This window comes from Argentina silus (genome assembly GCF_951799395.1).
Source record: "Argentina silus genome assembly, chromosome: 4".
In the NCBI taxonomy this organism is placed as follows: Eukaryota; Metazoa; Chordata; class Actinopteri; order Argentiniformes; family Argentinidae; genus Argentina; species Argentina silus.
Genome location: NC_139658.1, coordinates 14,717,246 through 14,745,042, shown reverse-complemented (window position 1 = coordinate 14,745,042; position 27,797 = coordinate 14,717,246). Strand labels below are relative to the sequence as shown.

At 44.7% G+C, this 27,797-nt stretch overlaps 1 protein-coding gene across 2 annotated transcripts; it reads right to left on the bottom strand.

The window, feature by feature from the left end:
- Positions 1-84: 84 nt before the first annotated feature.
- ptpra (protein tyrosine phosphatase receptor type A) lies at positions 85-27,637 on the bottom strand. 2 transcript variants are annotated; one of them, XM_083668089.1, is made up of 22 exons: positions 27,292-27,637; positions 16,598-16,644; positions 16,264-16,345; positions 15,482-15,901; positions 11,506-11,608; positions 11,178-11,251; positions 10,501-10,637; positions 10,085-10,175; positions 9,378-9,454; positions 9,225-9,261; positions 8,873-8,970; positions 7,562-7,681; positions 7,005-7,171; positions 6,775-6,910; positions 6,041-6,190; positions 4,997-5,090; positions 4,612-4,688; positions 3,961-4,095; positions 2,658-2,783; positions 1,996-2,147; positions 1,474-1,609; positions 85-546 (listed from the first exon to the last, which is right to left on the bottom strand). In XM_083668089.1, exons 2-22 carry the CDS (start codon positions 16,616-16,618, stop codon positions 472-474), a joined length of 2,508 nt encoding a protein of 835 aa, XP_083524215.1. In that variant the 5' UTR covers positions 16,619-16,644; positions 27,292-27,637; the 3' UTR covers positions 85-471. The 2 variants fall into 2 exon arrangements, with proteins under 2 accessions (XP_083524215.1, XP_083524216.1); XM_083668090.1 differs by lacking the exon at positions 27,292-27,637 and having other exon boundaries at positions 16,264-16,340; positions 16,598-16,645.
- Positions 27,638-27,797: the final 160 nt, after the last annotated feature.

Sequence of the window (27,797 nt, the reverse complement as noted above, 5' to 3'; positions counted from 1 at the left end):
TTCATATATATATATATATATATATATATATATATATATATATATATATATATATATATATATATATATATATATGTGTGTATATATGTATACACACACACACACACACCAATAAAATACATTATAAATGTCACCCTAAAAATGCAGCCAAACTTAAACAGCTTCTAAAAACAAAATGAAAATGTGACAGGGTAAGTATATGTACATTGGGGGCGGGAGGGAGGGGAGGGGGGGGGTAGGGATAAGGGCTGTATTAACAAGATCAATATTACAAAATATTTAAGAAGGCATCTCTGATATTCTCTCCAGCCGACTGCACCGCGCTCGTCTCAGCTCTAAGACCTCCGTTCCCTTTTCCTCTGAGCGGTCTGTCCATTCCTCTACATTGTGACAAGCTTGTTTTTCGTTGGGTACAAGTGTGTATGAGTGTGTGTTTATGACTGTGTATGGATGTCCATCCCTGGGGGTCCCCTACTTGAAGTTGGCGTAGTCAGAAAAGGCATCGATATACTCTTGGACCACTTTGTAGCAGAACTCATACTGCTCCTAAGAGAGGAACAAGGTGTGAACAGGGTGTGAATTACTAAATAAACCAGACATTCATGTGAATTAATACATTATGCACATAAACTGAATCGCATATCGACTCTCCATTGAAAGGTTGTTGTAATTGCTGTGTAGAAATGTTTAGGCAAGCAGACAGGAAAATGGTCTATATGAACCTAAAACACTAACGTGTGAACACGGTCATTCAGCTTTGATCACGTAAACGGAAAAAAAAGGAGCGCGTCACATTTTAGAATGGGTATAAAAATGCTTGTAGAGGATAATTAACAATTAACAACATACATCCCCATCAAAACTAACAAACAGCTGTTGAGCTACAGTGCCCAGCGTAAGTAAAGGGACAGTGAAGTATTTTTTCTTCTTTTGGCACTGCACTCCAAAAGTTTAGTGTTGATTTGCCACGAGGTTAAAGTAGAGATTCTCAGCTTTTATTTGATAGTATTTGTGTACATATTGGTTTCACCATTCAGAAATTACAACAGTTTTTATGCGTAGTGTTCGATTTAAAAATTTCGACTTTTGGAGTGCAGTGCCAAAAACACGAAAAAATGCTTCACTGTCCCATTACTTCCGCTGGGCACTGTATAACTGCATCCTTGTGACTGGCCTTACTTCTTTAGTGTAGAGACACTGTACTGTACACTCGTTTACTTCAGGCTCAGTAAATAAAATAAAACGACACTCCAAAAAATTCATACAAAAATGATGATGTGGGTGCTGACTCCTCATTATAAAACCAGAGAAAATGGACTCCAATGGATACATTTCAGATAATAGCAAATGTGTTGCAGGTGTGAGTGTAGTGTCAGGTGAGTGTGTAGTGTCAGGTATGAGTGTAGTGTGTAGTGTCAGGTGTGAGTGTAGTGTGTGCTGTGAGTGTAGTGTGTGGTGTGTGTTGGTCCTCACCAGTGTCTGCACCATGTGGGGTCTCTGCAGCCTGAGGCTCTTCACGGTCTGGAACACGTCCAGGATGCCCTCAGCCTTCACCCGCTCCAGGACCGTGCTCAGAGCACAGAACGTCCCCGTCCGCCCCGCCCCGGCACTGGACAACACACAGCAACATACACACGTTTAGCCATGTTCAGAGTCACATGCACACACACACACACGGCATACACAGCCAACCATGAGAATGCGCGGCCATTTTTCAAGGATGTGTTCTTCATACAATATTCTTGGAATGTCGGGAGGAAGAGGAAAACAATCCCTTCAACCACCGTCTTCCTGTGACTTAATGAGCACGGATGTTTCAGACACACAGAACACACTGGTTGTTTACCAGCTGGTCGTTTACTCCATGACACGGAGCTAGAGAGTCAAGTTGTTGAGGTTGTGGTGCCTTTATCAGTTTAAATGTCCGCTCACTGTTAAGAGCAGGATAGAAGCTGGTTGGCAGGGTAGGAGTGTAACGTTGTGTGTGTGTGTTACCTGCAGTGGACAGTGATGGGGTGGTTTCCGGATTGTTGCTGCTGCTTCTGCACCGCGGCGATGATGTTGATCATGCCCTTGCCATCGGTGGGGATGCCGACCTCCGGCCAGCCGTGGAAATGAAACTGGCGCACCGCACGAGCCTTATTCTCCTATAGACCACACAGGTGGAGCGAAGGAGGAGCGAGAGAAAGAGAGTGTCATATCTAAATGTACCCCAGTTAGATGTTGTGTCGTGTGGTAGATCTTAAAGCCACTGTCCAAAGTATTTTCAAATAATGAAATACACCTTCTAAATACATGAGTAGAAAAACTGTATTACCTCGTCATAATCAGAGCAATAAGAACTACACTGTTTATGTGGTCATTTGTAAACAAATGATGTACAGCTTCATGTTTAATAAATTAAAATGTTTGTACACATTATTACATTTTCACTTGGTCATTTCAGTCCTTTATGGTATATTTGGTATTATTTCTGGTGTACACGCTAAGACATATTTCATTTTAATTGATAGAGATTTTATTTAATCCTGTTTGTTCCATTGTTTATGTTTTGTTGGTGGCCCTGCATGCAGAATCACGGACAGTGGCTTTTAACAGGACTTCCACAAGTGACAGTAACGCAGCTCTATGTAGTGTGTATGGAGAAGGCCGTGTACCCTGTTGTTGGTGACCAGGAGGTCTCGGACAGTGTAGCTCTCACTCTCCTCCTCCCTCTTCAGCTCAATGGAGATGTCCCCACATACCATCACACCATCACTGGGCCAGTACTGGCCACACTTCTCCTAAAGGACAGGAAAGGAGGGAGGGCATGAGAGGAGAGAGAGAGACAGACAGACAGACAGAGACAGAGAGAGAGAGAGAAACAAGAGTGTAAGGTACTGGCTCCCAAATAATGGGTCAAGGCAGATGCTCTGGATCACTGCAAACAAGTAAGTTGCAGTGGCTAGAAGTGAACAAGAAAATCGATCCAAAACGAGTTGGGTCATGGTGCGCAAACGCTCTGCTGTGCTGTCACTGTATGCCATCGCTAACAACAGTAAAGCACATTCCCCACGCTGAAGTCAGCTACAGGAAAGTGCTGGAAAATGACCCACTCATTACAAGAGAGTAGCGGGAAACTGATAAATAACACACTCTTGCTCTTCAGAGATATTAAAAGCACAGATCAGGCTGTATGTCTGTCTGTCAGTCCCATTCATTGCATTTGTGACAGTATGGGGAGTGTTGTGTCGTCGACTGGGTGGGACCGTTTGGGTCGACGCGTTCTAGATTGATTGTAATTGGCTTTCAGGTGCGTAGCGCCATCTACTGGTGCCTGTAAGTGACAGACTTCAGACACAGGAGCTGCAGGCCAACACTCCTGCACAGCAGGTGGCAGTGAATCGTGGCCTGGGGTGATCCAGTGGTCTAGGGGGTGGTCCACCGCGGCCTACAGTGCACAAATCTGCCCATGTCGGCATGGATTCCAATCTGGCCCATGGCCTGCTGACATACCCTCTCCTCTTTACTTTCCTATCTCTCCCCACAATCTCTATCCAATATATCTTATAAAATATAAGAGTGGGACTGCCCCACGCAAAAAAAGTTTAAAAAAGGTGGTAGTGAATCACCAACATTAGATTTATGCCCACTCAAATCACAGAAGATGAAGAAACTTGGAATCACCAACATTAGATTTATGCCCACTCAAATCACAGAAGATGAAGAACGTTGATTACACTCCCTTTAGGGGAGTGCGCCCTCTGGTGGTTAGACCTCGATGGTGTTCTAGATGGACACATTCCTCCGTTTCTCAGAGTTAAAAAAAACAATGGCTGGCTGCTGGGCTGGATTTCATTCTAGAAAGTTCTTCCCTCCCGTCTGCTCACGTTCTCAGATTTGAGACGATTGGGCATCATTGGTCGATTGGTACATTCTGGAATAAAATGTAGCCCTGTCCTCTCTCTCCTCCCTCCATACCTGGCCTCTCTCCTCGAGCTCTGTGAGCATGACTATGCTGCAGCTCCTCCACTCCCAGATCATCCTCCAGAAGTCCTCGATAGTGTGCTGCAGTGGCCCCTGGCTGGCCATGTAAGAGTCCTTCTGCCTGTAGCCCTGCAGAGAGGGAGGGAGGGAGGGAGGGGGAGAAAAGAGGGGGGGGGGGGGGAAGTAAAGAGGGAGAAGGGGATGCTTAGATAAAGTCACACATATCGGGGTAACATATTGGGGACGGACAGCTGATCTCACGTTATGCAAACATGTCACACGTTCATGGGCCATTGGCATCGCCACTCTGGCATTTTTTGGGCATCCCACCCACCTCCCCAGCTTCCACCTGCAGGTTTGCTCTGTTTTACCTACCTACAGGGGGTTTGATGTTATGGGCTCCCTGCCAGGTATATTATTTGTATTTAAGTTTGTTTAACGTCAGGCAGGGAGCTATATCAGAGTGGAAGGCAATCCATTTAAAGCCATCAAAGCGCCACCATGTCAGGCTTTAGCTTCATCCACACATTCCAACTACTGTTCCAACACATTCGGGTTGATGTGAAAGATTTCAGCCAAAGCTACAGAGAGGACAGTGTTATGTTGGACAGCGTGGCTCTGAGGATAACACCCCGTGTGACTTACGTCAATAAAGGAGGCGTTGACGTAGTCTGTGTTCTCCTCTCCCCTTTTGACAGGGATGATGACTCTGTTGAACTCATCTGCAACGGAGGAGAGAACACAGATGAGGTCATAGGGAAGGAAAGGGGCTTCCACAGCATACAGGGGGACAGAAGATGCTACTGTCATACACGCTGGCATCCTGACATGCTTTTCACACACTTTTAGATTAGACGTAAATGACACCTCTCACATACTACTTTCTCGCCTGCACGTACGCACACCTCACACCTAGTACAGAAGTGCACACACACACACACACACACACACACACACGCGCGCGCACACACAGTCACACATGCAGTCACTCACACACACATCTCCTTAGCCCAGAAACTGTCAAACTCACATGGGATGATCTGCAGAACTCTGTTCTTCTTCATGTTGGCTGGCAGGTTCCCCGTTCTCATCTTGTCATTCTGGATCTTGATGGAGGTCAGTTTCTGTAGGAAGAGAATGACGTTTTCATAACATTCATTATTATTCTTGTGAATTATTTCAAACATAACATCTAACAATGTTTTCAGAGCTGAGTACATCTATGGGGTAAAAAGCCATCCTGAAATAGCCCTTCAATCCATATCCATGTTGTTTTCTCCAGTTATTTCAAGAGGGAATTAAATACAAAATATCTACGTAAACAAATGATGTACATCTTGAAAAAAGGCAGACAGACAGATGTCCACGTGAGAGGAGTGAGACAGAGAGCTGGATATACAGGATGACAGAGCGTGAGGAGAGAGTCAAAAAGAGGTAGTAAGGCAAGGAGGGAGTAGGCAAACTGTTGCTAAAGATGTTAAAACAATGTTGAAATTAGAAAGTTAGAAGTTTACCCTAACTCCATTTTCACATGGATTTCTAGTCAATCCGTCTTGAAGTTTCATTATGAAACGCGAGGTCTGTGTTTACTTCATAAAAAATTCTCATACCATGTTAAAATATGTCAGATGACAGTTTTTGCACTCTGACCCTGCTCTACTATGCCCGTGATTCCCAGAGAGCAGCGCGCGCTAGCTCTTGTCTGTTCCAACAGAAGGACCTCGCGTGGGAGAGAGAAGGGAATCGTGGGACTCAAATGGGCAATTTGGAACATCAGGACTGATTCAAAGCGAGATATCTTGACTCTTGAATAATAGAAAACAACATATCCACTAGATTACAGGGTACAATTCTGCTTTAACATCCCTATTGAAAGTACCTGGTAAAAGTGTTATTACCTCAATTTCATATTAATCAGATTCACTGACTCGAGGAAACACCATGTGACATTGAGTACCAGGTGGTTATCAATGGTGATGAATTTGTTGAGGCAAGTAGCAGAAGTCGCCATTGTTAACCACATAGTGTCTTAGTCAATACTGTGTAAATTATATCTAGTGAAAGACGGGCTGACCTTGAACTCTGCCTCCATCCCCCCACAGCCAGCCCCGGGGGAGGGTGCGTACAGCTTGGCCAGGTGGGACTCCAGGGAGGTCACCTCCAGCTCCGTGTCCCCATACAGGTAGTGCTCCAGCATGGCCTGGAAGATGAACACATACTGCATCTGTGGTGGGGGAGGGGGGGAGACAGAGAGATGGGGGGGGGGGGGGGATTATATATTAGAGGTGTATCTGCAATGCACACTTTGACTTTAATAATAATTCTCAGACAAAGACCTCAAGAGGAATCAACATGTTGTCTGCATTACACATCATTACACATGCAACAGGCAACTAAAGGTTTGTCAGCTCTTATTGTGTATTGTGTAGCTTGTACAATCTGACAGAAATTGAGCACCAAATGTCTTGATGGTACAGCTCAATCAAGCACTCCTCATGTTATTTCAAGAATTCGGTGGTCTGGGGTGGTCCAGTGGTCCAGCACCATGGCCTATGTCGGCATGGGTTCCAATCCGGCCCGTGTCCTGCTGACATACCCTCTCCTCCTTACTTTCCTGTCTCTCCCCACTATCTCTATCCAATAAAAAATGAAAAGTGGGACTACCACACTGCAACAAAAATAACCTTAAACAATTAGTTTTTCAAGAATTGGATGTGTATGTGTGGCCCAGGTCCGGTTGGGTGTATGTGTGTGTGTATGTGTGTGTGTGTGTGTGTGGTTATTGGCAGGTCAGCGTAAAGGACGTACGTCTGTCTGCACCATCTGGCAGCGCTGCGCTCGGATGCGTGTGACGAAGCCGAACACGTCCACCTTCCTCTCTGTGTTCATCATGTCCAACATGGCGTCTATCACGATGAAGGTCCCCGTCCTACCTACGCCCGCACTGAGAAAGAGGAGGGAGGAGAGAGAGAGAGAGAGGTCAACACTCATCCACAGGTTTGCTTGGTAGACAGACAGACAGACAGAGACAGACTCACCTGCAGTGGACCACGATGGGGCCGGCGTACTGTGGGTTACAGGTCTTGACCTTCTTGAGGAACTTGAGCATGCCGATGGGTGTGAAGGGAACCCCAAAGTCTGGCCAGCTGGTGAAGTGGAACTGGGTGACCAGGCGCTGGGGCTTCTTACCCGACACATCTCCTACCTAGAGAGAGGGAGGGAGGGGGGGGGGGGGGGGAGAGAGAGAGAGAAGGGGGGGGGGGGGGGGAGAGAGGGAGAGAGGGTGGAGACAGAGAGAGAGAGAGAGGGAGAGGGGGGAGACAAGAAAGAGGGTGAGAGAGTGAGAGAGAAAGAGGGGAAAAAGAGAGGGAGGATAGAGGGGGAGAGAGGGAACAAGCAAATGAGAGACATACAGTAGAGAGAGGGAGAGAAAGAGGCCACATTTAAAAGTTGACACTTTCTCGGCCTATTCAACAAGACGTGGCTGTATTGAAGACAGTGATCCAATGTCATTAGCACAGGAGCTTGAGCCCTTTTGTTGGGCTGAAGAGATAAAGCAACAAAGCGGTCAGACGAGAGGAGGAGGAGACGGTACCTGTTGGATGCAGAACTTGCGGATGGTGTAGTCCACCAGCACCATCATGTCCTCCACAGAGACCCGGATGTTCCCGTAAGTCCAGCAGCCCTGGTCCGGCCAGTACTGGGCACACTTACACTGCAGCAAGGACAGAGAGAGGAAAAAGAAACAGTCACTATGTTTTAAAGTGGAATTTTACCCTATAATCCAGTGGATTTGTTGTTTTCATTATTCAATAGCAATAACACATTGACCAAAACAAAGCGTGTTTTAAAACAACCTCTTGAGACAAGATATCTTGCTTTGAATGCCCTGATCATTCCCGATGTTCCAAATTTGCCCATTTGATTCAATTCCTACAATTCCCATGATTCCCTTCTCCCTCCCACACAAGGTCCTTCTGTTGAACAGCGCAATAGCTAAGACGTGCTGCTCTCTGGGTGGGTCACTGGTAGGGTCAGAGTGCAAAAACTCTCATCTGACATATTTTAACACGGTATGAGAGTTTTTAAGGAAGTAAACACAGACCTCCTCTGTGGCTCAGTTGGTAGAGCATGGCGCTAACAACGCTTAGGTTGTGGGTTTGATTCCTGCTGGGACCATATATACTGAAATGTATGCACTCACTGCAATGTAAGTCACTTTGGATAAAAGCGTCAGCTAAATGGCATATGTGATGCAGCTGCACGTGAAATTATGAACGTTCGAGACGGTATGCATCGTGGAGTGGCCAGAATTAAATCAAATGTATTTTGGGTAAACTTCCCCTTTAAAAGGCACGGCAGGGACTTGTACAGGAGAGTGTGAAAGGGTTGAGAAAACCCTTTGCCCTGCCAGTCATTCACATTGCACCGCCTTTTTCTTCAACGTCGCAAGCTAGCATAGGCAACAACTCTCTGCAAAATAGTCCTACCTGGTCGAAAAGACGACGCACACAACGACAAGTAACCACCTATGAGGGGCATGTACAGTAGGGGGGGAGGGTTCTTGGAATGTAACATCCAATGAAATTGCGAGCACATTCTCCCATCGCTCAGTCCAATGCAACCCAAGCCAGATCGGCTAATCTAACATTTCCAGACCTCCAAAAGAGGTGTCACAACAATGCGATTTGGATACTAATCGTGAGGTAACGTACTGAATGGTTAGTTTATCTGCTGTGAGTCATTTTGTTAGTGTTATACTGTACAACTAACTCTCAAGTATAGCCCTATTCAAAGACCCGCCATCACATCATCATCGTCCTCCTCCTTATATCCGCCACAACAGACCCTAACAACGGTGTTCTAAGAACCATGCCTCCTCCTCCTCCTCCTCTTCCTCCCCTACCTCTTTTCTCTCCTTCAGATTGGTCACCATGACAATGGTGGCTGTGTTCTGCTCCCAGATCATTCTCCAGAAGTCGTTCACAGTCTCCTCCTTTGGTCCTGAGAGAGAGAGAGAGGGAGGGAAGGAGGGAGAGAAAATAAGAGAAAGAGGTTTGGGAGACTTGCCATTTTGTGTATTTGCATCTGTCGTATTACAGAGCAACTACGACTGGTAATAGTCAGAATAGTATATCTGAAACCGAGTTGAGTATGTATTTTGAGACTATGACATTTCGGCATATGAGAAACACAGACAACTAGCAATGGATTGAATTTTTTGCCCCTTCCTCAATGGCTAACAACTGCCTCTTTACCTTGAGCCGCAATGAACTTGTTCTTCTCTTGGTACCCCTGTGAACGAGTGGGGAGCAAGAGAAGGAAAGAAAGAAGTGAGAGCATTATTATACGCGAGTCTCCCACCATTTTGGTTTCAAACGTCAGCCATTTTGGGCCCACCCCATACTCACATTGATGAAGGAGGCATTGATAAAGTCAGAGTCGGGGACTCCCTCCAGAGATGAGAGATGCACCCTGGAGTGATCGTCTGAAAGACAAAAGGAGAGGGGGAAAAAAGGGGAAGAGACAGGAGGAAGGAAAGAGTGAGATGGAATTACAATGACACAGTACGTTTTTTTCGACTGCAGTACGTTTTCGACACAGTACGTTTTTTTCCACTGCACCACGCCACTCATAAGCTCCTTGACACTGTATAAATAATGATAATAATAATAGTGTCATGGCAATGCCACATAAACACACGCAATGTAACATCACGCATCCTACCCACCCTCCCTCCCTCCTACGACAGCTGACAATCATATTGTTCTGAAGACAAGCCATTGCTGTGACAATGTCATGTAGGTTTTATGGCAGGGGCTTTCCAGTTCCCCAGTGAACAGGGGAACAAACAAACTATTCAAAATGGACGAACACGGAGGGCTACACTTAAGCAGACTAAAGCTCACCCAAAACAAGTCTGTTGATGAAACTTAAAAAAAATTCATAATAATCTCGTCATGGCTGGCAGACAGACAAGTCAATTCATTCATTCAAGACCGGTAATATGGTCCCCGTAACACTTTCACACACATGACATGTTCAGTCAAGTGGGTTTTGAGCAATAATAATTGCTCGGTTGTGTGTAACAATCAGAAATGTGGAGGGGGTGACTCACAGGGCAGGATGTTGACGTATCTGTTCTTCTCCTTGTTCTCCTCCTTGGAGGCTGCGTCGCACGATGCCTGGATGGGACACACCGGCAGCGCCTGGACAGATGGAGGGACGGACAGAGACCCGTTAGACACACAGACAAGACTTAAAAAAAAACGTTGCTGCCTCTCCTCATCTCCTTTCCTTGGCGACCGCTGTCTATGGCAGAACGTGACTCAGGGCTATAATGACACCGATATGCCCTGGTGAGTTCAGTGTGTGCTACCCGTGTGCTGTTGAACTGAAGTTGCACAACTATCTTTTCAACGAGCTGCTCTTAGTCATCCTTGTCCATTGTGGGGAGCGCTGACATAGAGAAAGGTGTGTGTGAAAGGCGTGTGTGTGTGGGGGTATAAAGACAGAAGAGGGGGCGGGGCCTACGTTAAACTCCTCCCGGAAAAGCTTGTTGTCGTCGGCCATGCGACGGTTCATCTCCTCCTCCAGCTTGTCCACGTGAAGGGGCGGGTACTTCCTGTTTGTGCTGGGGGAGCGAGCCAATAGCGGCACGCTCTGGAGCTCTGAGAGAGAGAGCAGGAAGTGAGGGAGGGAGGAGAGGAAAGAGATGAGGGAAGGAACGGGAGGTAAGAGACAGGAGGGGATACAGGCAGAGAGAGAGGGACAGAGAGAGAAAAAGAGAGAGAGAGAGAGGGGGGGAGGGGGAAGAAGAGACAGATAGAGAGAGAGAGAGAGAGAGAGAGAGAGAGAATGAAACAGAGGTAAAGCATAACAGTAACAAGTCATAACAATTGCATTCCAAACATGCAGCGACCTCTCAAAGTTGACTGTCTGTTACACAGAAGGCCACCAGAGGGAGACACCATCCACTCCAATCCTGCTACTGAGGCACCAAACTTCACGCTGACCGTTAAGTCATCACACGGAACAAAAGCCTTGGCTAAGAGTCAGTGATTATGACAGCATTATCAACCATTATTACAAGACCAATGCAATCTTATAAAAAAAGACCACAACACCACAAGACATACAGACATACTGTATACACAACTACAAGTAGTACACACACACAGGCGCACACACACACACACACACATTCTTACCTGTATCGTCTGATCTACCGTTGGTCAGTCTGAAGGAGTTGGAATGGCTGCCAGCCTGCTTGTATTTCTTGAACCTGTCAATCAAACATAGCACACACACGAATACATATCTGCAGAATCTATCTCCAGAATCACAATCAGCCATTGCCATGGTAACTACAGCAGTGGGTTCAACAAAGCCGCTGGAGTGTGTGTATTAACAAAAGACGAGCGGACTATTCCATCCTCTTTGCTTCAGGTGTGTGTGTGTGTGTGTGTGTGTGTGTGTGTGTGTGGGGGGGGGGGGGTTCGGGCCATTTCTACTTAGGAGTGAGTGGGACTGACTAACCTGAGCATGTAGAGGATGATGATGATGAAGACGATGACCAGCAGGGAGGACAGAGCCACCATCACTGCGATGATGGGTGTGTCATCAGAGGGGGTATCTGGCTCTGAGAGAGAGAGAGAGACATATTCTAGTGTTACAATACTGCAATGTGCCACACAGTAACAGCACATACACAGCAATTCTTCACAGGGCAGCAGCCTGAAGAGCCTTCCAGTGTTTTCCAGTTGCGTCTTACAGACTTAGTAGAGTAGTGTTACACATGTAAGAGCAGTAGACAGAAGTGCAATGGAGTAGGCCAACGTTGCCATTCAGAAAACCCTAGAAACAAAAGCTACATCAGTAATATGGCATGACTACACAAAACTATTCCATTCTATCTGGCTTATTAGCATTAAAGGACGCTATGAAACATTAGGACCTCATAATGCTCACACATAATTCAACGCATTATGCTCATAATCATGGAAATTCCAGCTCAACTATGTGTTTGAAATCTATTTGAAAAGGCTCTAACATACCCTCTTAGCATTAAGAGTTAGCGGTGGTGAGACGTTAACAAAAGTGATGGGGAAAGTTCTGGACTATGGAAAGGACCACCACCGGCGTCACAAATCATTGACTAACATCTAACTGTGCCAATATCATTGACTGGCCTCTTATCATGACAACATCATTGACTGATCTAAATATGACAGTGACATTGTGACGCAAAAAGGGCCCGGTTTCCCCTGTGAGAAGTGAACACCGTCCTACCAACAGACACATTTCAGTTCACTCTAGAGACTACTAACAGATTGGTTAATACCTATAAAGATGGATTGGGCTGACGCCATGGAAAAATTAAAATGTTTTGTGGGCCATTGAGTTACTTCTGAGGGCCATTGAGTTACGTCTGCATGTTTTGAAGTACACACTCATGTGGGAGTCATTTTTGGGTCAACACTGACTACATTGCTTTTATTTTATATAGACAAGACAGGCGGGGAGGTGTGTATATATATATATATATATATATATTTTTTTTTTTTTTTTAAATATATATTTCTACTCCCTAAACCCCTAAAGAGAGAGTCTATGCGGTGGTGTCTGTTAATATTTCATTTGCTTTCAAAGAAAAGGGCCTGTACTGAGAGTGTGGACAGAGAAAGCCTTAAGAGTGCAGATATCACTATTTAACTTCCTGATCAAGTCAACCTTATCCATTGTCTACCAGACTGGTGACAGCCAGCAAATAAAAGCCTATCACTACTGAAGAGAACAACAGTCCCCAATGGGCATTGCGTACATGCCACTTTGGATTAACTACACTAATCATTTAGGCTAAATGACTATCACACATAAATTAGCAATTTGAAACAGTAGCATCTTTTAGCATTAGAAAATATCTAGTATTTTGCTTATGAAAGTACCATGATAATAGCAAACCACTTGCATAGGCCTTACGACATTCAACTACATAGGCTTCCTGAGTTAAACATAGTTGCTGATTGCAGGACCCTAGGGACAACTTGGTAACATTTGACTGGACACCTTTGTCATACATCTTAGATAATGCTGTCACCAAAATGACATAAGAGATTGTCTTGGACAGTTGTGTCAGCTTCTGAGACCAGTCATAACACAAAACGTTATGATACCTTTACATTACAACTGTCCATACGCAATTGAGAGGATAATCACAGAAATACGGGGATTTCAAACAAGGGGATAATAGGTTATTAGTTACAGACGGGTCCCACTATGGAAATACTCTAATGGCGTCTTTCAGACTATCTGGTCGTACCAAGCAGCACTTTGCTGGCACACATGTTTTTCTTTCACATTGCATTATTCTGCACAGTTCAGGTTGTTAAAAATGGGCTCCACAACCTATCTGGTGGAAGCCTGCTTGTACCCGTGCCGAGGGTCAGGCCACCGTGACCATGTCTAAACCAGCCGTGTTGAGATAGTCCAACCACGCCTGTCTACTCAGATGTGGAAATGCATCATTGTTTACTTCAGCTTCCGCCCTGACAGGGATGTAATAGGCCATGTGAAATGAAGCTCGCTGTTCAATCCCAAGACATAGAAGTTTGGAATGCTCAACTTAATGTCGGTCATCAGGCCATTTGGTCATTATTCGGTGGCGTTTTCGTGAGACAATGTAAACATTCAATGGTGCTGCAATGGTAGGTATGTGAGATGAATGAATAGAGCCTAGACTGCTCATCGACACACTCCATCTCAAGGGGCCTCAGCAGAGGGACCATAGAGGGACTATAGACAGGAGAGGAGAAGATGCTTGCATACCACATACATTTCACATGACTGTTACATCATCGACCATGACATTTGTTATGTCTCGCAAACAACAGAGTAAAGTCAATTGTGTGACAACTGAGTCACTGAGTGCTACCTAATGTTGCATGCCAACTCAACTCAATATGTTATGCGGACAACGCACTCATCCACACCTTTTAAAACAAACAGCAACACACATACAACACTTATATTCTCCCTGTTCAGTATCCCATAACAAATGCCTACATGAGTGATAACCACACATACGGTGCTCCATAAGTATTGGAAAGAGGAAGCTTTCTAGCTCTATACTCCCAACAGTTTAGATTTGAAATCAAACAAATCACTATGAGGTTTAAGTATAGATTCTCAGTTTTAATTCAATGTTTTTTTTCTTTCAGATTGGTTTCACCATTTAGAAAGTACAATACTTAAAAATAAACATACTCCCCCTATTTCAGGGCTCCAAAGGTATTGGGGGGAAAAAATCATATAATGTCCAAATAAGGCACTCATGTTTAGTATTTGGTAAGTATTAGTTTAGTATTTGGTAATTTTGGCAATAACTGCCTGAACTCTGCGACCCAATGACCCCACTAGACGCTGGGTATATTCTCTGGTGATGCTCTGCCAGGCCTTTACTGCAGCCATCTTCAGTTGTTGTTTGTTTTGAGGTCTTTTTACCTTAAGTTCCCTCTTCGGCAAATGAAATGCATGTTCAATTGGATTTAAATCTGGAGATTGACTTGGCCAGTCAATAACCTTCCACTTGTAGGCCCTGATAAACTCCCTACTTGCTATGGCAGTATGTTTTGGGTCAAAGTCTTACTGTATGATGAAGCGCCATCCTATGAATTTGGAGGCATGATACTTCAAGATACATTTTGCTGCTGCCATCACAGCAGTAACATCATCAATTAAGACAAGTAAGCTAGTTCTAGTGGCAGCTATACATGCCCAAACCATGACACCCCCTTCCACCATGTTTCACAGATGAGGTGGTATGCTATAAATCTTGGGTAGATCCTTTTTTCTCCAGACTCCACTTGCAATCACTCATCCCATCTGTCCACAAGACCTTCTTCCAAACCTCTGCAGGCTTTTAGGTATTTTTTAGCAAACTGTAACCTGACCATCCTTTTTGAGGATAGCTAATGGTTTGCACTTTGCAGTGAAGCCACAGCAGTTCGGCTGGTGATGGTATTCTGCCGATGATAGTCTCTGACACATTCATGCCTACCTCCTGGAGAGCGTTCCTGATCTGTGCAACAGTTGTTTTGGAGTTTTTCTTAATTATCGTGAGCATTACTTGGTCATCCACTGCCTTGGCCTACCAGCCCATTTACGACTGCTGAGCTCACGAGTGCTTTTTTTTTCTTTTTAATGATGTTCCAAACTGTTGATTTTGGCAAACCTATGGTTTTGGCTATGTTTATGATGGATTTTTCTGATTTCTCAGCCTCATAACAGCTTCCTTGAATTTCATTGACATCTCTCTGGTCCCCATGTAAAAGACACCAATAGCAGACTCCAGAAACACCTGTCAAGCCAATTTTCCAATACTACTGGTTCCCTGAAATAGGGGGACTATATATAAAAAGGGTTGTGATTTCTAAATGGTGAAAACAATCTGAAAAAAGAAAACATTGAATTAAAGGGTTAGTAAATTGTTTCTCTCTCTCTCACACACACACACCTGGAGGGTCACTGCTGTCAGCCGTTGTGCGTTCCACAGTGGGTTCTGTGGCGGTTTCGGTCTCCAGTGAGATGTCGATGTCCACATCTGTGGAGGGATCTGGGGGCGGAGTTCCTGGAACAGAGGGTGTGGTCCCATTTTCCCCTCCCCCGTCCCCGGTGACTGTGGTGAAGCCAGGGGTTGGCTGTGCAGTTGGGGGGACTGGGGGTGCATCGGTTGGGGCTGGGGGTGGTGGCGGTGCCGGCACAGGGGTGACAGAAGCGTCTGCTGTTGGAACGGCTGCATCACTTGCCGGGATTGTTGTTGCCGAAGCAACCGGCGGGATTGCAGTTGTAGGCGTAGTGGTGGTGGGTGCTGCCACGGTGACGGGAGGGTCTGTGGGTTTGGCAATAGGGTCGTCTAGAAGGACTACTGGACCGTCTAGGATGAGGGGAAGGGAGCAGAGCAAGAGACATTCAATTATGTCACCACTGACATTTCCACTAGATAGGAGAATACTTTGCTTATGGTTCAGTGAAATGTACTAATGTTTGGGTCAATGCAGCACTTGTTCAGTCAGGAGTGTTGCAGTTCAAGTCGTAAGGGCATTTATGCAAGATTCAGCCAATTACATTTGGGACAATGCTGTGAGACATGACATCACATGAGTAAAAGTCAAAACCTAAAATGTAAGTTAATAACGCCGAAATCTCGACGATTATTGCAAACGATAACCTAATTGGTGATAGTGGTGGGGCCACTGCTATAGTATTCAGGCAACTGAGCCGACTGGTGGTCCTCACCTGTGGTGGGGGGTCCCTGGGCCAGGGCCCGGAGGGCCACACTGAGCAGCAGCAGCAGCAGGGGACACACACCCATACTGCCCTGGGACAAACAAGGGGATAATTGGTTATTAGTTACAGACTGAAAACCCCAAAATGACCCCTCTACAAACAGATTATGTTTGAATTATAAATCCAGATTATTTCCCGAGCACTTATCCTAATCCCTGGTGCTCACATTTAGAGAATAATGTTTTTTTCCCCACAACATTTGAAAATACTGTTTGTGCAGAAGAAGTGTACATATTATGCCTGTACAGTTCACTTATCATCGTTAGTTGAGTGGATCTCTCACCTTAAGGTGCGAAGTTGACATCAATTACTCATTCGCTCAGCGTGGTCCTAGAAAACAAACAAAAAAGAAAGGCACTGTTAAAATCTCCACAAGAGACACTCATCAAGGACAGTTACGTTTACATTTCTTTTAGACTACTTCATAATATTCACCTAACCATTATTTTACAATGTTGTCTGTTGAGAGACATGTTTTGGGCACAAAACTAAATTAGTTAGAACCATTATGAAACACAATGAACTACTGGTCAAGACGGGTTTGCTCAAGATATGACACCCCACATATAGTACTTGTATAATCCGTCTTGACATATCCCTTAAATAATACAAATTTGCCTGATGGGAATTCATCCAATTACACTATCAGACCCGTTCCCCTAATAAACACTGATTGCACTAAATATCACACAATAACCAGTCGATAACCAAAATCCCACCACTGGCATTCGTTAACTGCAAAATCTCACCAACTCCCTCCCAGTTGTGCATGTCTCTTGTATCCAGGTGGTGCTCCGTAACAAAATGAATAATAAATGACCACATTATTCTGGGACGCGGCAAGGGAACAGAAAAAAGGCATCTTATGTATGCATTTCAGTTTGGGCAATGCGGAACTCAGAGGGTAGGGATTGAGAGGGAACAAAGAACCCAGTTGGAGTCAATCAGATTTGTGTCGATTCCAAAATGGACTCTGAATAACAAGGTCTTAAATTTGTAACAAAAAAAAAAGGGGGGGGCTGTATTGTCAGACCATAGTTAAATCAGTGTCACACTTGAATTCCAGAGCTGACTGCAATTGAAATTAAACTGACTCACTTCTTAGTCACAAAAGCACTGGTGAGCTCAGTGAGAAGAGTGAGGAACTAGAGAATGCTAACCTACTCAATCAAACTAGTGTCGCTGGGCCAGGGATGGAGCACTGGGTGGGCTGACTGACTGTCAGCCTTTGGTGTAATCTCACCAGGTCTCTTGGTGTTCTCTCACTGACTCAACTGTGATAATCCCTATCCTAATCCAGTGGTCCTGACCCAGGAATAATCCAGCCCGTCTGGCTCTCAACAGACACAAGACTGCTGATTATCAGGGATCATCGAGGGGGGAGGGGGGGGGGTCAGAATTGGGTGCAAAAACAGCAAATGTGCCTGTTTTGTATCTAGGCAAAAAACTAAAGCCTCAATTGGACATGAATTACTCAAGGGGGAACCCATCAACTCAACAAAATTGAGGGTGGCATTTTCAAAATGCTTTTGTCAGAGTAGACATCAGAATTCCATATTTAGCCTAGCCTTATGATTTTTAAGCTAGCAGATCTACTCCTGCCAGTCTTGTTCATAAATGGACAGGAGCCAAATGAAAAGCCCCACAGCTAACAAAAATGCCCACAATTACAGTCCTGCCTTCCATGCCAACCCAACCACCTTCCCTGAAACCTCAACCAGAGCTACTGTGTTTCACTGACATCTCTGTCCACTGCTGCTGGGGAGGATCATCTCACTCGTGCCATTTCTACCTCTAAACGAGGGCAAGATTTGTCCCTCAGCTAAATTTAGAGAACGTGTTTCTAAATTAAAAAGAGTGGCCTTGCATGGTGAGTCTTTCACTTTGCCTTTGAAGCAGATTCGTCATTGAAGACTGCACTGAGGCGAGTCGACGATAGAACACGGCAACAGTCAACACACTTTTGAGAACCCAATCCAACTCAATTAGGCTAAATGTACTTCCTTACTTGAAAAATCTTGTTTAGCCTCATTTAAATGAGATGCCACAAGAATGTCAAACAAAAACTAAAATGCACTGTCTATGCAGATGATAATGTACTTCTCTCTCTCCCTCCCCATCAATTCAGACTTCAGGAGTTGTAAAAGTTCCTTCCCCTGCTGTCTGGTCTGATAGTCCCTCCCGCAAACCCCTTGCTGATCCTCCAAAACAAGTCGCTGCCCCCTGAAACCTATCCCACGTCCTGTTCACTGCCTTATGCAAACCTAAAGCTCAACCATCTCCATGACTAGTCTACATGACTCAGCTACCATATGACCCCATTCACAGCTCAGTGCTCACATCACTGTTAGCGCCTCTAAAACAATGTTAGCACACTTCAAAGACTCCTCTAGATTAGGCTAAATTTAGCATGGTTGCATCAGTTGGCCTGTTTTGCACTTATGAATCAGTGAGAATCATACTGAGCAATTTATTATGACCTTTCTAAACCGTATATGACTCATTGTTGCCACCCTGTATGGAGCAGCATGTTGCAGAGGCATGTTGATGCCGGTGAGGCTAGCCCAGCTAGCAAAGAAAACACATGGATGCACTAGCTAACATATCAGCCTGATCTATAGGCCTGAGTGCACCAGTCACTAGGGACTCAGCTAAATGTGTTTTGCCCACCTAAGCAGTCCCAAACTCGTTTTCCTGTGTGTGTGTGTGTGTGTGTGTGTGTGCGCACACAGGCATGTGCTGTTAGGAGGATGTCCCAGTGACTTAAGTGGAGAGAAGGCATTATTAATTCAAGAGGCACTAGTCAAGTGTTTCTACTTCATACACTTAACACAAAAGAGTGGCATCTTTTAATAGTCAGGACTAAAACCCTTTGGGGTGAGGGGCCTCTCCTGCATTAGTGGGAAGTAGTAGACCGAGGGGGTATACACCAAATGGGTCACACAAATGTTCATGATTAAAAAAATATCAAAGGCTGCTTTCTTTGCAGTTTCATCATCTTCTATATGGTTCTTTATTGCACTGATGGACAGTTGGACAACAGCAGGCCGAAGCCTTTGTGAGGGGAGAGGACCAACATGATGTCTGTCCTCTTATTGAAAGTGTTGAGAGACAACATTTGAAATGTAGCTTATGGGCCTATATTCAGGTAGCCATTTTATTCTGCCTATCGCTCTTAGCACAGATGCTAACAATCCTAAAATCCATTGACACAATCTTCTTTACCATGATAAAGTTGTGCAAACTGCAAAGCAAACATTAAATGTTCCACTCTTGCTCAAAAACGTTTCCTGTAAGCAAAGCTTTGTTTGACAACCATACCCAACCAATATATTCTACTCCTTGAGCAACCAAAAGCAATGGTCTACCTGCATTCTCACTGCTCAAACGTAAAATGAACGCATGTTTTTCACGCATTAAAAAATAAAATAAATACAAACATATAACATCTTGTTGTGTTTTGTACATGCAGGCGTAATAATGGTTTCATTCCACATCTAATTTGTGTATCAATGTAATATCTCATCTCTGCACACCTCACCTGTGCTTCAGCTGAAACAAAACACTCAAGTTCACGCAAGTTCACGCAAATGGGGTTATATGCAGCCAGTCAGCACTGCACAAGCAGATTTTTTTCTATGGATGGCTCCACAAATGAGAGAATTAACAAGATGGTTGAGTCTCGTCGTCCACCCCTGCAACTAACAACGTAGCCACTGCAGGCATGCGCAAAGAGGTTTTTCTGTGATATTGTGTAAATATTTTTAGTAATGTGTATCACATATCGGTAATTATTCATAATGATGTTGTCAGACTGCACATGTGAATAGCAGAAAGAAAAGGCTGAACCATTTTGATGGTAGTGTTTTGAAGATGCACGTTTTTTTAAAGCTGGCGTGACCTCTGCTGCTTAATTTCTGATATTTATCCATCTTGATCTATCTATTTTCACATTGGCAAATACAACTGATTTATATTATCCACTGGTCACTGTTCTGATGACCAGTCAGTCAGTTCCCCTCTCCCTTATCCATTCTGGCAAGCTGTTCATAAGCTTAAATCATGATACTAATACAAGGAAACAAGACTGCATGCCTCTGTTTCTGAAATCAAATGGATTTTCAAAAGGGCCCCATTGGATGTGCATGGTGATTTTTTCTCCTTCTCTCTTATCTTACTGCTTTCATCACTTACTCCGTTTTCATCACAGAATCCTCTAGAGATGATGTTGTCTCATCAAAAGGTCTATTTCTAGGCAAAGAATTCAGGCACAGACTCTACTGCAAGGTCCACCACTAAGGTGTTCCACAGGGCTCCATGTTCCATCCACTGCTGTTCTAACATTTCCTTGGGTCAAAGCACAGCCCTCGTATGGTCAGAAATACACAGAAATAGCCCTCTGTTTCTCTTATATAGGTGCATATTACCGGGACGTACTAAAAGGCTTAATCTCATCAAGTGGTAGAAACTCAACACTTTGTATAGAAGTAGCTATTGTAAAGGAATCCAATTACTTTCAGTACCCAAAAGGAAATGGGAGGAATCTAAAGATAAATTGACTAAATTCACAATAAGCCAACCTTGGTTGTTTAGAATGATATGCACACTATATAAAACAAATATTTTAAATATAAATATATAATTACATATTTCAATTTCAGGGGGCAGCAAAGCACCAAAATACACTCTGTACACTAAAACGTTTAAACCGCTATTACCCGGATGCCGTTTTTACACACATCAGCACATCACATTAACTACCCTGATTGAGGTTCTCTGCTCCTTTTCTTTCACACAGTGCTTGAATACAGAGAGCCTATTCTGTCCAACTCTATCCAATTAAAGATGCCAATTAAGTGAAGATTGGGATAAAAACAAAGCCACTTTGTGGCACAGCAGGAGGAGAGTTGGCTTCTCTGTAGGCTCACAGAGAGCCAAAGCCTACTTTACAAGTCTTAACACTAACGAATGAATGAATCCAACAATTCCGCTTCTTTACACAACACCACATAGTTAACCAAATAAGTTGACCTCAGGATAAAAAGAAAAGATTTACCAGATTCAGAACACTTGAACATAAGATATTGATATTGCTCAAACAACCAACCTGTGATGTCAAAAATGTATTCCAATTCTATTTTTAACGACAGTGTAGACTTAAAGGGATGTTCCACTTCTTTAACATTGTTTCCTGGTTTGGCCCTGACCTTGGGTGTAGTCGATAAGTCCAGACAGTTTTTTGTTACATGCTGTACGCTGCTTCCTTAGACACTGAGTAGTCATTTCTTAGGCCCCATTCATTCTTAAAGTATGTCCAAAACTCCTTGCAGACACTGCAATCTGTCATTTTGTTATGCTGTAATACACTTTTGTATTTTCGTTTCATGGTAACAGAATGCTAAAGTGAATTACAGCATAGTCAAGTGACTTTACAAAAGTCTTCAGAGGGGGATTCTGTCATATAATGTGTTGGTTTTGGGTGCCTTAAAGGTGTTTTGGACATATTGCCAGAATGAATGATTACTCAGTAACTAAGAAGTAAAATACGTAACTAAAAACTGTCTGGACTAATAATCTACAGCCAAGGTCAGGGTCAAACCAGGATTATTTTTTTATTTTTATTTTTTAAAGTTGAACATCCCTTTAATGCTTAACACATACAAGTGGCGATCACAGTGTGACTAATTAATCCGTTGTTCCCTCTGCCTGTGGCCAAGTGTAGGCCTGATGAGTGTGACATCACTGAGAGTCTCAAGGCTGGTGCTCTCACGGCATTTCATTCACAAAGACAGAGAGAATCACTTAAAGCAGGAGGCGAATCACAACCAGGGCTGAGTGGAGTGCCAAGTGCATCTCCATGCCAACTATGGGCTATGAAATTGTAGCTGTGGAAGATTTAAGAGGTAGATCCTCCCACTTCCAATCTGCTGTGGGTCTGAGCAATGCTCATGATAAGTGTGCCATCTATAATGACCCTCCTTCATGTCAAATTCACACAGCACCTTTACTTTGAGCTGGTACACCATTCAATGGAGTAATTCTCTGGTATTCTGTAACATTTTCTTTTGCAACAAACAATATGGTAAATCCAACCCCTGCGTCTCGTTGTCATCCTTATCATAAGTTAACCCATAGGCGAGGAAGCTAGGAAGACAGAAAAGTTGCTTTCAGCTGTCCATACCTGATTGAAAAAAGAAATTACTCACCACGCTCGTGATACGTGGTTGGTGTGAATTAACACTTCGACCTAAATGTAAAGGATGTATTGCAAAAGGAAATAGTTAAATGGTGGGCTGACCTGTCGACATCTGAAGGTTGGAATTAGATATGGAATGGATAGTTGATGGCCGATTCACTGATGAACTTATTGAAATTATAAATGTCTATATGCATGTATATGACTCCAAGCAAAAAATAAACAAACAAAAATAAAAGGGCCTAGAAATGACACAAGCAATGCCATCTGACAGAAGTTCAATCCTATTTACTAATTTCAAAGCTGATCTAAACACACTTCTGCCTATTTGGCAACATTTCAACCCAGCGAACTCACTCTGAGGTATAAATACAAAACAATGTCATCTCCTCTGTACTCACGATAACTCATCCTGGGTGGCTTAGACGTATCAGTGTATCGCCTAGCTAGCAGCCTCCTCGATAAGACGCCCCAACAGCCTTGATGATATGGCGACAGCAAGGGCAACGAGAACGGGGTTGCTGGTAGTTGTCGTCTGGTTATTCAGTTCACCCATTCCAGACAGAGTAAAAAAAAAAAAAAAAAAACCCGGCTGCTCACTCGAGGGTGCAGTGCTCCACGAGTCATTGCAGGGAAAGATAATGGCAGTCTGTCTGTCCCCGTTCATGGCATATTAATACTCTGACTGTGTCCTGAGGGGAGGGGGGTCTGCCGTGACAGGAATACTCTGAATGCCTCTCTTCATGACGGCCAAAGTGGCCCATGCACAGGGCTCCGAGGACACTCGCCCCAACACAGACCACAGATTATACATCCTCAATGCCATATACATCACCCACAATCCTCTGGACTTCCCTTTTTTTTTGCTGGCTACAATTCCTTTTAGTCTGGTTTGTGTTCCCTCGCCAAGCTACTAAACTGGTGAAAAGTTGGGTAGGGATCCAGGGTTAGCATTACAGAGAACCATGCAGAGCAAACCACCATGTCTGTTCGCCATACCTCATGGGGGTTTGATCATGTAAGGACCGAGAGCAAACTGGCCTTAGGGAGCGAACGTGGTGACTTTGTGAGGCAGCGCAGTCTGATCCCCACTTTGTTGTGGGGTTTCTCACAGAGCGTGCCAGGGGCCTCTAACGGTCTGCCCACATCACACAGAGTAAGAGGATGCGGCAGACTGGCGGTGCTCACAGTGGCGTTCCCACAAAGCCACTCTGACCCAGCAGCATGGTGTGAGGCCATGGGGCAGGCTAAGGGCCCACAAACCCACACTCACTCACGTTGCTGCCCTGCATCACTCTGTAGCTCAAATATAACGGTGAGAGAGAATTGGTTTGTTTCAGTTCGGACTGTTTGGTAATTGGATTCCTTACGTACATGGTAACTGAATGTGCTTCATTGGTGGGGAAATGGTGGCCACTGACTTGTAAAGTATGAAGGGTAGCTCTCTGCATGCAATCATCCATATTGCTTTATATGAATTAGTTTTAGCCTCTCTCTCTCAATCTCCACTGACCTGGGGTACCTATCATGGAGCAAGCAAACGGGTGGCCCAGCCCAATTCCTAACCTCCAGGCCTCTAATTGGTCATTTGGGTCAAATATAATAGATACCAATATCAAGTGGCAGCATATGCTCCTTGGCCCATACAAGACCAACCCAGGCCCATACAAGACCAAGAAAGACATCCACAGCAGTGATAAAGGCCAATGTGTCCCCTCTTCAGTTCATTTCCTCAGTGGGGCAGAAAGGCAAACTGGGGCCTGCCATCAATACCAAACATTTCCACTGGAACTTTTGGAAACACTTCTGGGCGGGGAAACACTGTATAGCCTAGGCCTACATTCTACACCACAAGCAACCCCAGTCTGCTTGTGTGCCTTACAGTCCATTGGAGAATTGGTATGATTTAGGCTAGGTCCCCATTTACAAATGAAGGGATGGTACAAATATGAGGCCAACACTTCTAAGACACTCAGTAGAATTTCTTTCAAAAGCTCTAGACCTAATTCTGCGACATCCATGCAGGGCACTGATCACCTCTGCTGATTAACAGTGTTATGGTGAAGATACAACATGCATGTTAAATAGGCTTAAATGGTGCATCAAGTATATTTGAAGTGACATGGTGCATTTGAACAATAGCCCAGATTTCTTTACATTGTCAAAATGTCACCCCTTGTTCATCTGCTACCTGCGTGTCTTGTCTTCACCAGAAACCACCCAACACACCTAGCAGACACAAATGTACAGATCGGATGTTATTGCATAACAGGTAGGCTATCCCACATCTTGAGTGGAAAAGTGGGAGGGAACAGGAAGATTCTATCTTGTTTGTCCAATTACGCAAGCTTTTTGATGTTCTCACAACTGTAGCGCTGAGTCATTATAGTAATTACGTCTACAGAACTGACAGGAAAAACACCATACATTCAATAAAACATTGTCCTGATCTGCATTACAGGACAACTTAACACTGTCCCCTGAACAGCATGTTTGCTGTTCTCTTAATATCAGTTGATCTCATCTCAGGGGAGCAGCAGAGGGAACAGCACCAATGACCAGAGCGCAATTCTCTTCACGACTTCCCATGTTTTGCTTGCTTGTCTGTCTCCCACTCCCTCCACCAATGCCCACCCTGCCCCAACCCAAAGGGCTTTCTCACTGTAATGTGTCAGCACTGAGGAATTGTGGAATTTCCCATCGTACCGGTAGTTAGAAACACCCACCCATCAAAACATCATACAAGCTGTTTAAAGTCCCATAAAGAGCAGCAGCGACCTAACCTTTATCTTCTGTATTCTTGAGGACAAACTAGGATTATATAATTAGGGTAATTGAGAGAAGAGGTGGTCGAATCCAATGTCTTTCCCTACATATTGACAAACATCTCCTGCTGTTGAAGAGGTGGACTTCTAGTGGCTCAGCTGGAGCAGTGACGAGCCCAAACATGACAAGCCGAGGTCAGGGCAGACCTACCGGCGCACTGGGGCCGTCCAGGTCTGACGAGTCAATGTCAGATAGAAGCAGGCTCGGCTTTGCACTTGGATAGTTGAGACATGACGAGCAGAGCTCAGTGGAGGGAAACTGCATTTTGGAGTGAGGAGAGCTCAGGACCGATGCAGCCGCTCGCTGAAGCGGTCCAGACATAACGAGTCAAGCTTCAGGCAGACACGGACGTGCGCAGCTCAGTTCAGACATGACGAGTCAAGCTTCAGGCAGACATAGCCGTGTGCAGCTCAGTCCAGACAGGACAGGGCAAGCTCCTCCATACTCCCTCTCAGATCACTGCTGTATTCAATCCAGCTTTATTCATCCATTGCTTTCTAACCTATCTTGCTGATCGTTGAGAATGTAACACTGACATAATCTTTCTTTTAACCCAAATACTGAAAATCATGTCAGTTCCCTCTGCATAATTCTGAGAGTGTTCCAGCGAGCTTTACATGTGGTTTTGTCATGTCGAACTACAGGCCTGGGGTGGTGTGTGTCTCCTCTTAAACTGAGATTGAATAGGCTCACTCACACAACCTCCCAAATTGCACTCCTAATGTACAATTTCAAAAGCCTATGACAAGAAAACTGGTTTCATAAGGTCAACTTAATGTGACAAAACGTCTCTCTTCAAGCACATTCACTTTTATTGATTAGGCCTAGACGATGATCTGTCACCAATGTAAACAGTTCTCAGTTATGTCTCTTTTACATCCAACTCAATGAAATCTCAGTGGCTCTTTCATCTGCAATGTGGAGACCCCTGAAGTGAAGCTGTTCTTCTAGTTAGTGTTAGAGATAACTATAAAGTGGGTTCATCTAGAAAGAGAGAGCAGAGCCATCACACACATCTTGTCCACTGGATCTAACAGCATGAGCCCCCAGAACCTCAGAAATGGTTGTAAACAGGTGTGATCAAAATGGTTTACATCATTACACCAAAAGTATTCAGACACCAGTGAATCCAGGTGCAGACCTACAATGATCAGCAGCTATGAGCCACTTGCAATTGGAAATAAAAAGGGCTACATTCATTAACCTGTTGAAAGAGGCTTATTCAGACACCGATGGTAAAACCTAGCTTGATGCATAAATCATGCCAGAATAACACGTCAATAATAGGACACGGGGAATGGTAACTAACGCAGAGGCAAAGCAGCTTATCAAGAGTGAGACAGTATCTGTGATTTGACAGGGCATGGTTGTTCAAGCGACCTAATTCCTGGGCTGTGGTCCCACACAGCCACATAACCCCACCACCAAAATCCCCCCCCCCCCCACCCTCTCGAAACATGGAGCAACAAAGCGTTCATCAATGTGTACTTTTTCACTGAGGTAGAACGCACTGGACCCTTCCATTGTTTCCACTTCGCATTGTTGCCATGTACGCGTTCACAGAACACGCTCACTCTCTGGCAGTCTATCAGACTGACTTGTAATAAAAGGTATGCTGTGGCACTCTTCCCCTCTCTCCCCCTCTTTCCTCGCCAGCCCCCCTCGCTAAATGTTCCCTCCCTGCCTCCGAGCTAGTTGTGTAAATGTTCGTGTCGCAACAAACATAGCTAGTTGGCTACGCTCCCACGACGGAACGTCATGTAAAATCACCGCGATATTCTCTCCTCGCCTTGGGTCTACTATTCACAAGGATTTTTTCGCCGTAAAATACTTAGAAAATGTGGGACAAAAAGTGCTTGTTTGTGTGACACACAAGTAGCTCGTTCTCACACTAAAAGCATGCTACGCTGCCACACTAGTGTCCCATTTATCGCAGAATCAAAAACAAAACTCACCACGACTCCCGTTTCGCACAGTTATAGTCCTGGATATCTGTAGCGATTGCAATTATTGTTCGTCCTTTTTTCCACGTTCTCAGCCCCGGCCCCTGTTTCCACACCCCAGGAACCAAGAGTGTGTGCGGGGTGGGGGGCCTGGGTGATAGGAATGATCTGGGACACACAGCCAATTTGGAGAGGCAACAGATCGCAAGTATGTTTATGTTAAACGACTGGCTTCAACGGTCCCAAAAATTCCTTGACATTTCCGAGGGTCCTCCTAACAACTTGCTGTTTCTCCGTCTTCCTTAAAGCATGAGGGACGTAAATTCCACCGTTTATTCGCTGTATCCGGGCGCGTCGGCCGCCTCTTCTAGTCCGCCATGTTGTGTGTCTGCACTAGGAGGAATGGGAAGCAGTGAATTCCCAGGCCATGCCATGCCCTCCCCTCCTCCTCCTCCCTCTCCCCTCCTCCTCCTCCCTCTCCCTCCTCCCTCTCCCCGTGTCGCTGCGACCTCTGGCGG

What these genes read in the sequence shown, in the direction of transcription:
- ptpra (XM_083668089.1), bottom strand. Translation starts at nt 16,618, where the DNA reads ATGTCAACTTCGCACCTTAAG. An exon ending in CCCATCGTGGTCCACTGCAG is followed by an intron (nt 6,911 to 7,004) that starts GTGAGTCTGTCT and finishes CCTCTTTCTCAG; the next exon opens with TGCGGGCGTAGGTAGGACGG. An exon ending in CCCATCACTGTCCACTGCAG is followed by an intron (nt 1,610 to 1,995) that starts GTAACACACACA and finishes TGTGTTGTCCAG; the next exon opens with TGCCGGGGCGGGGCGGACGG.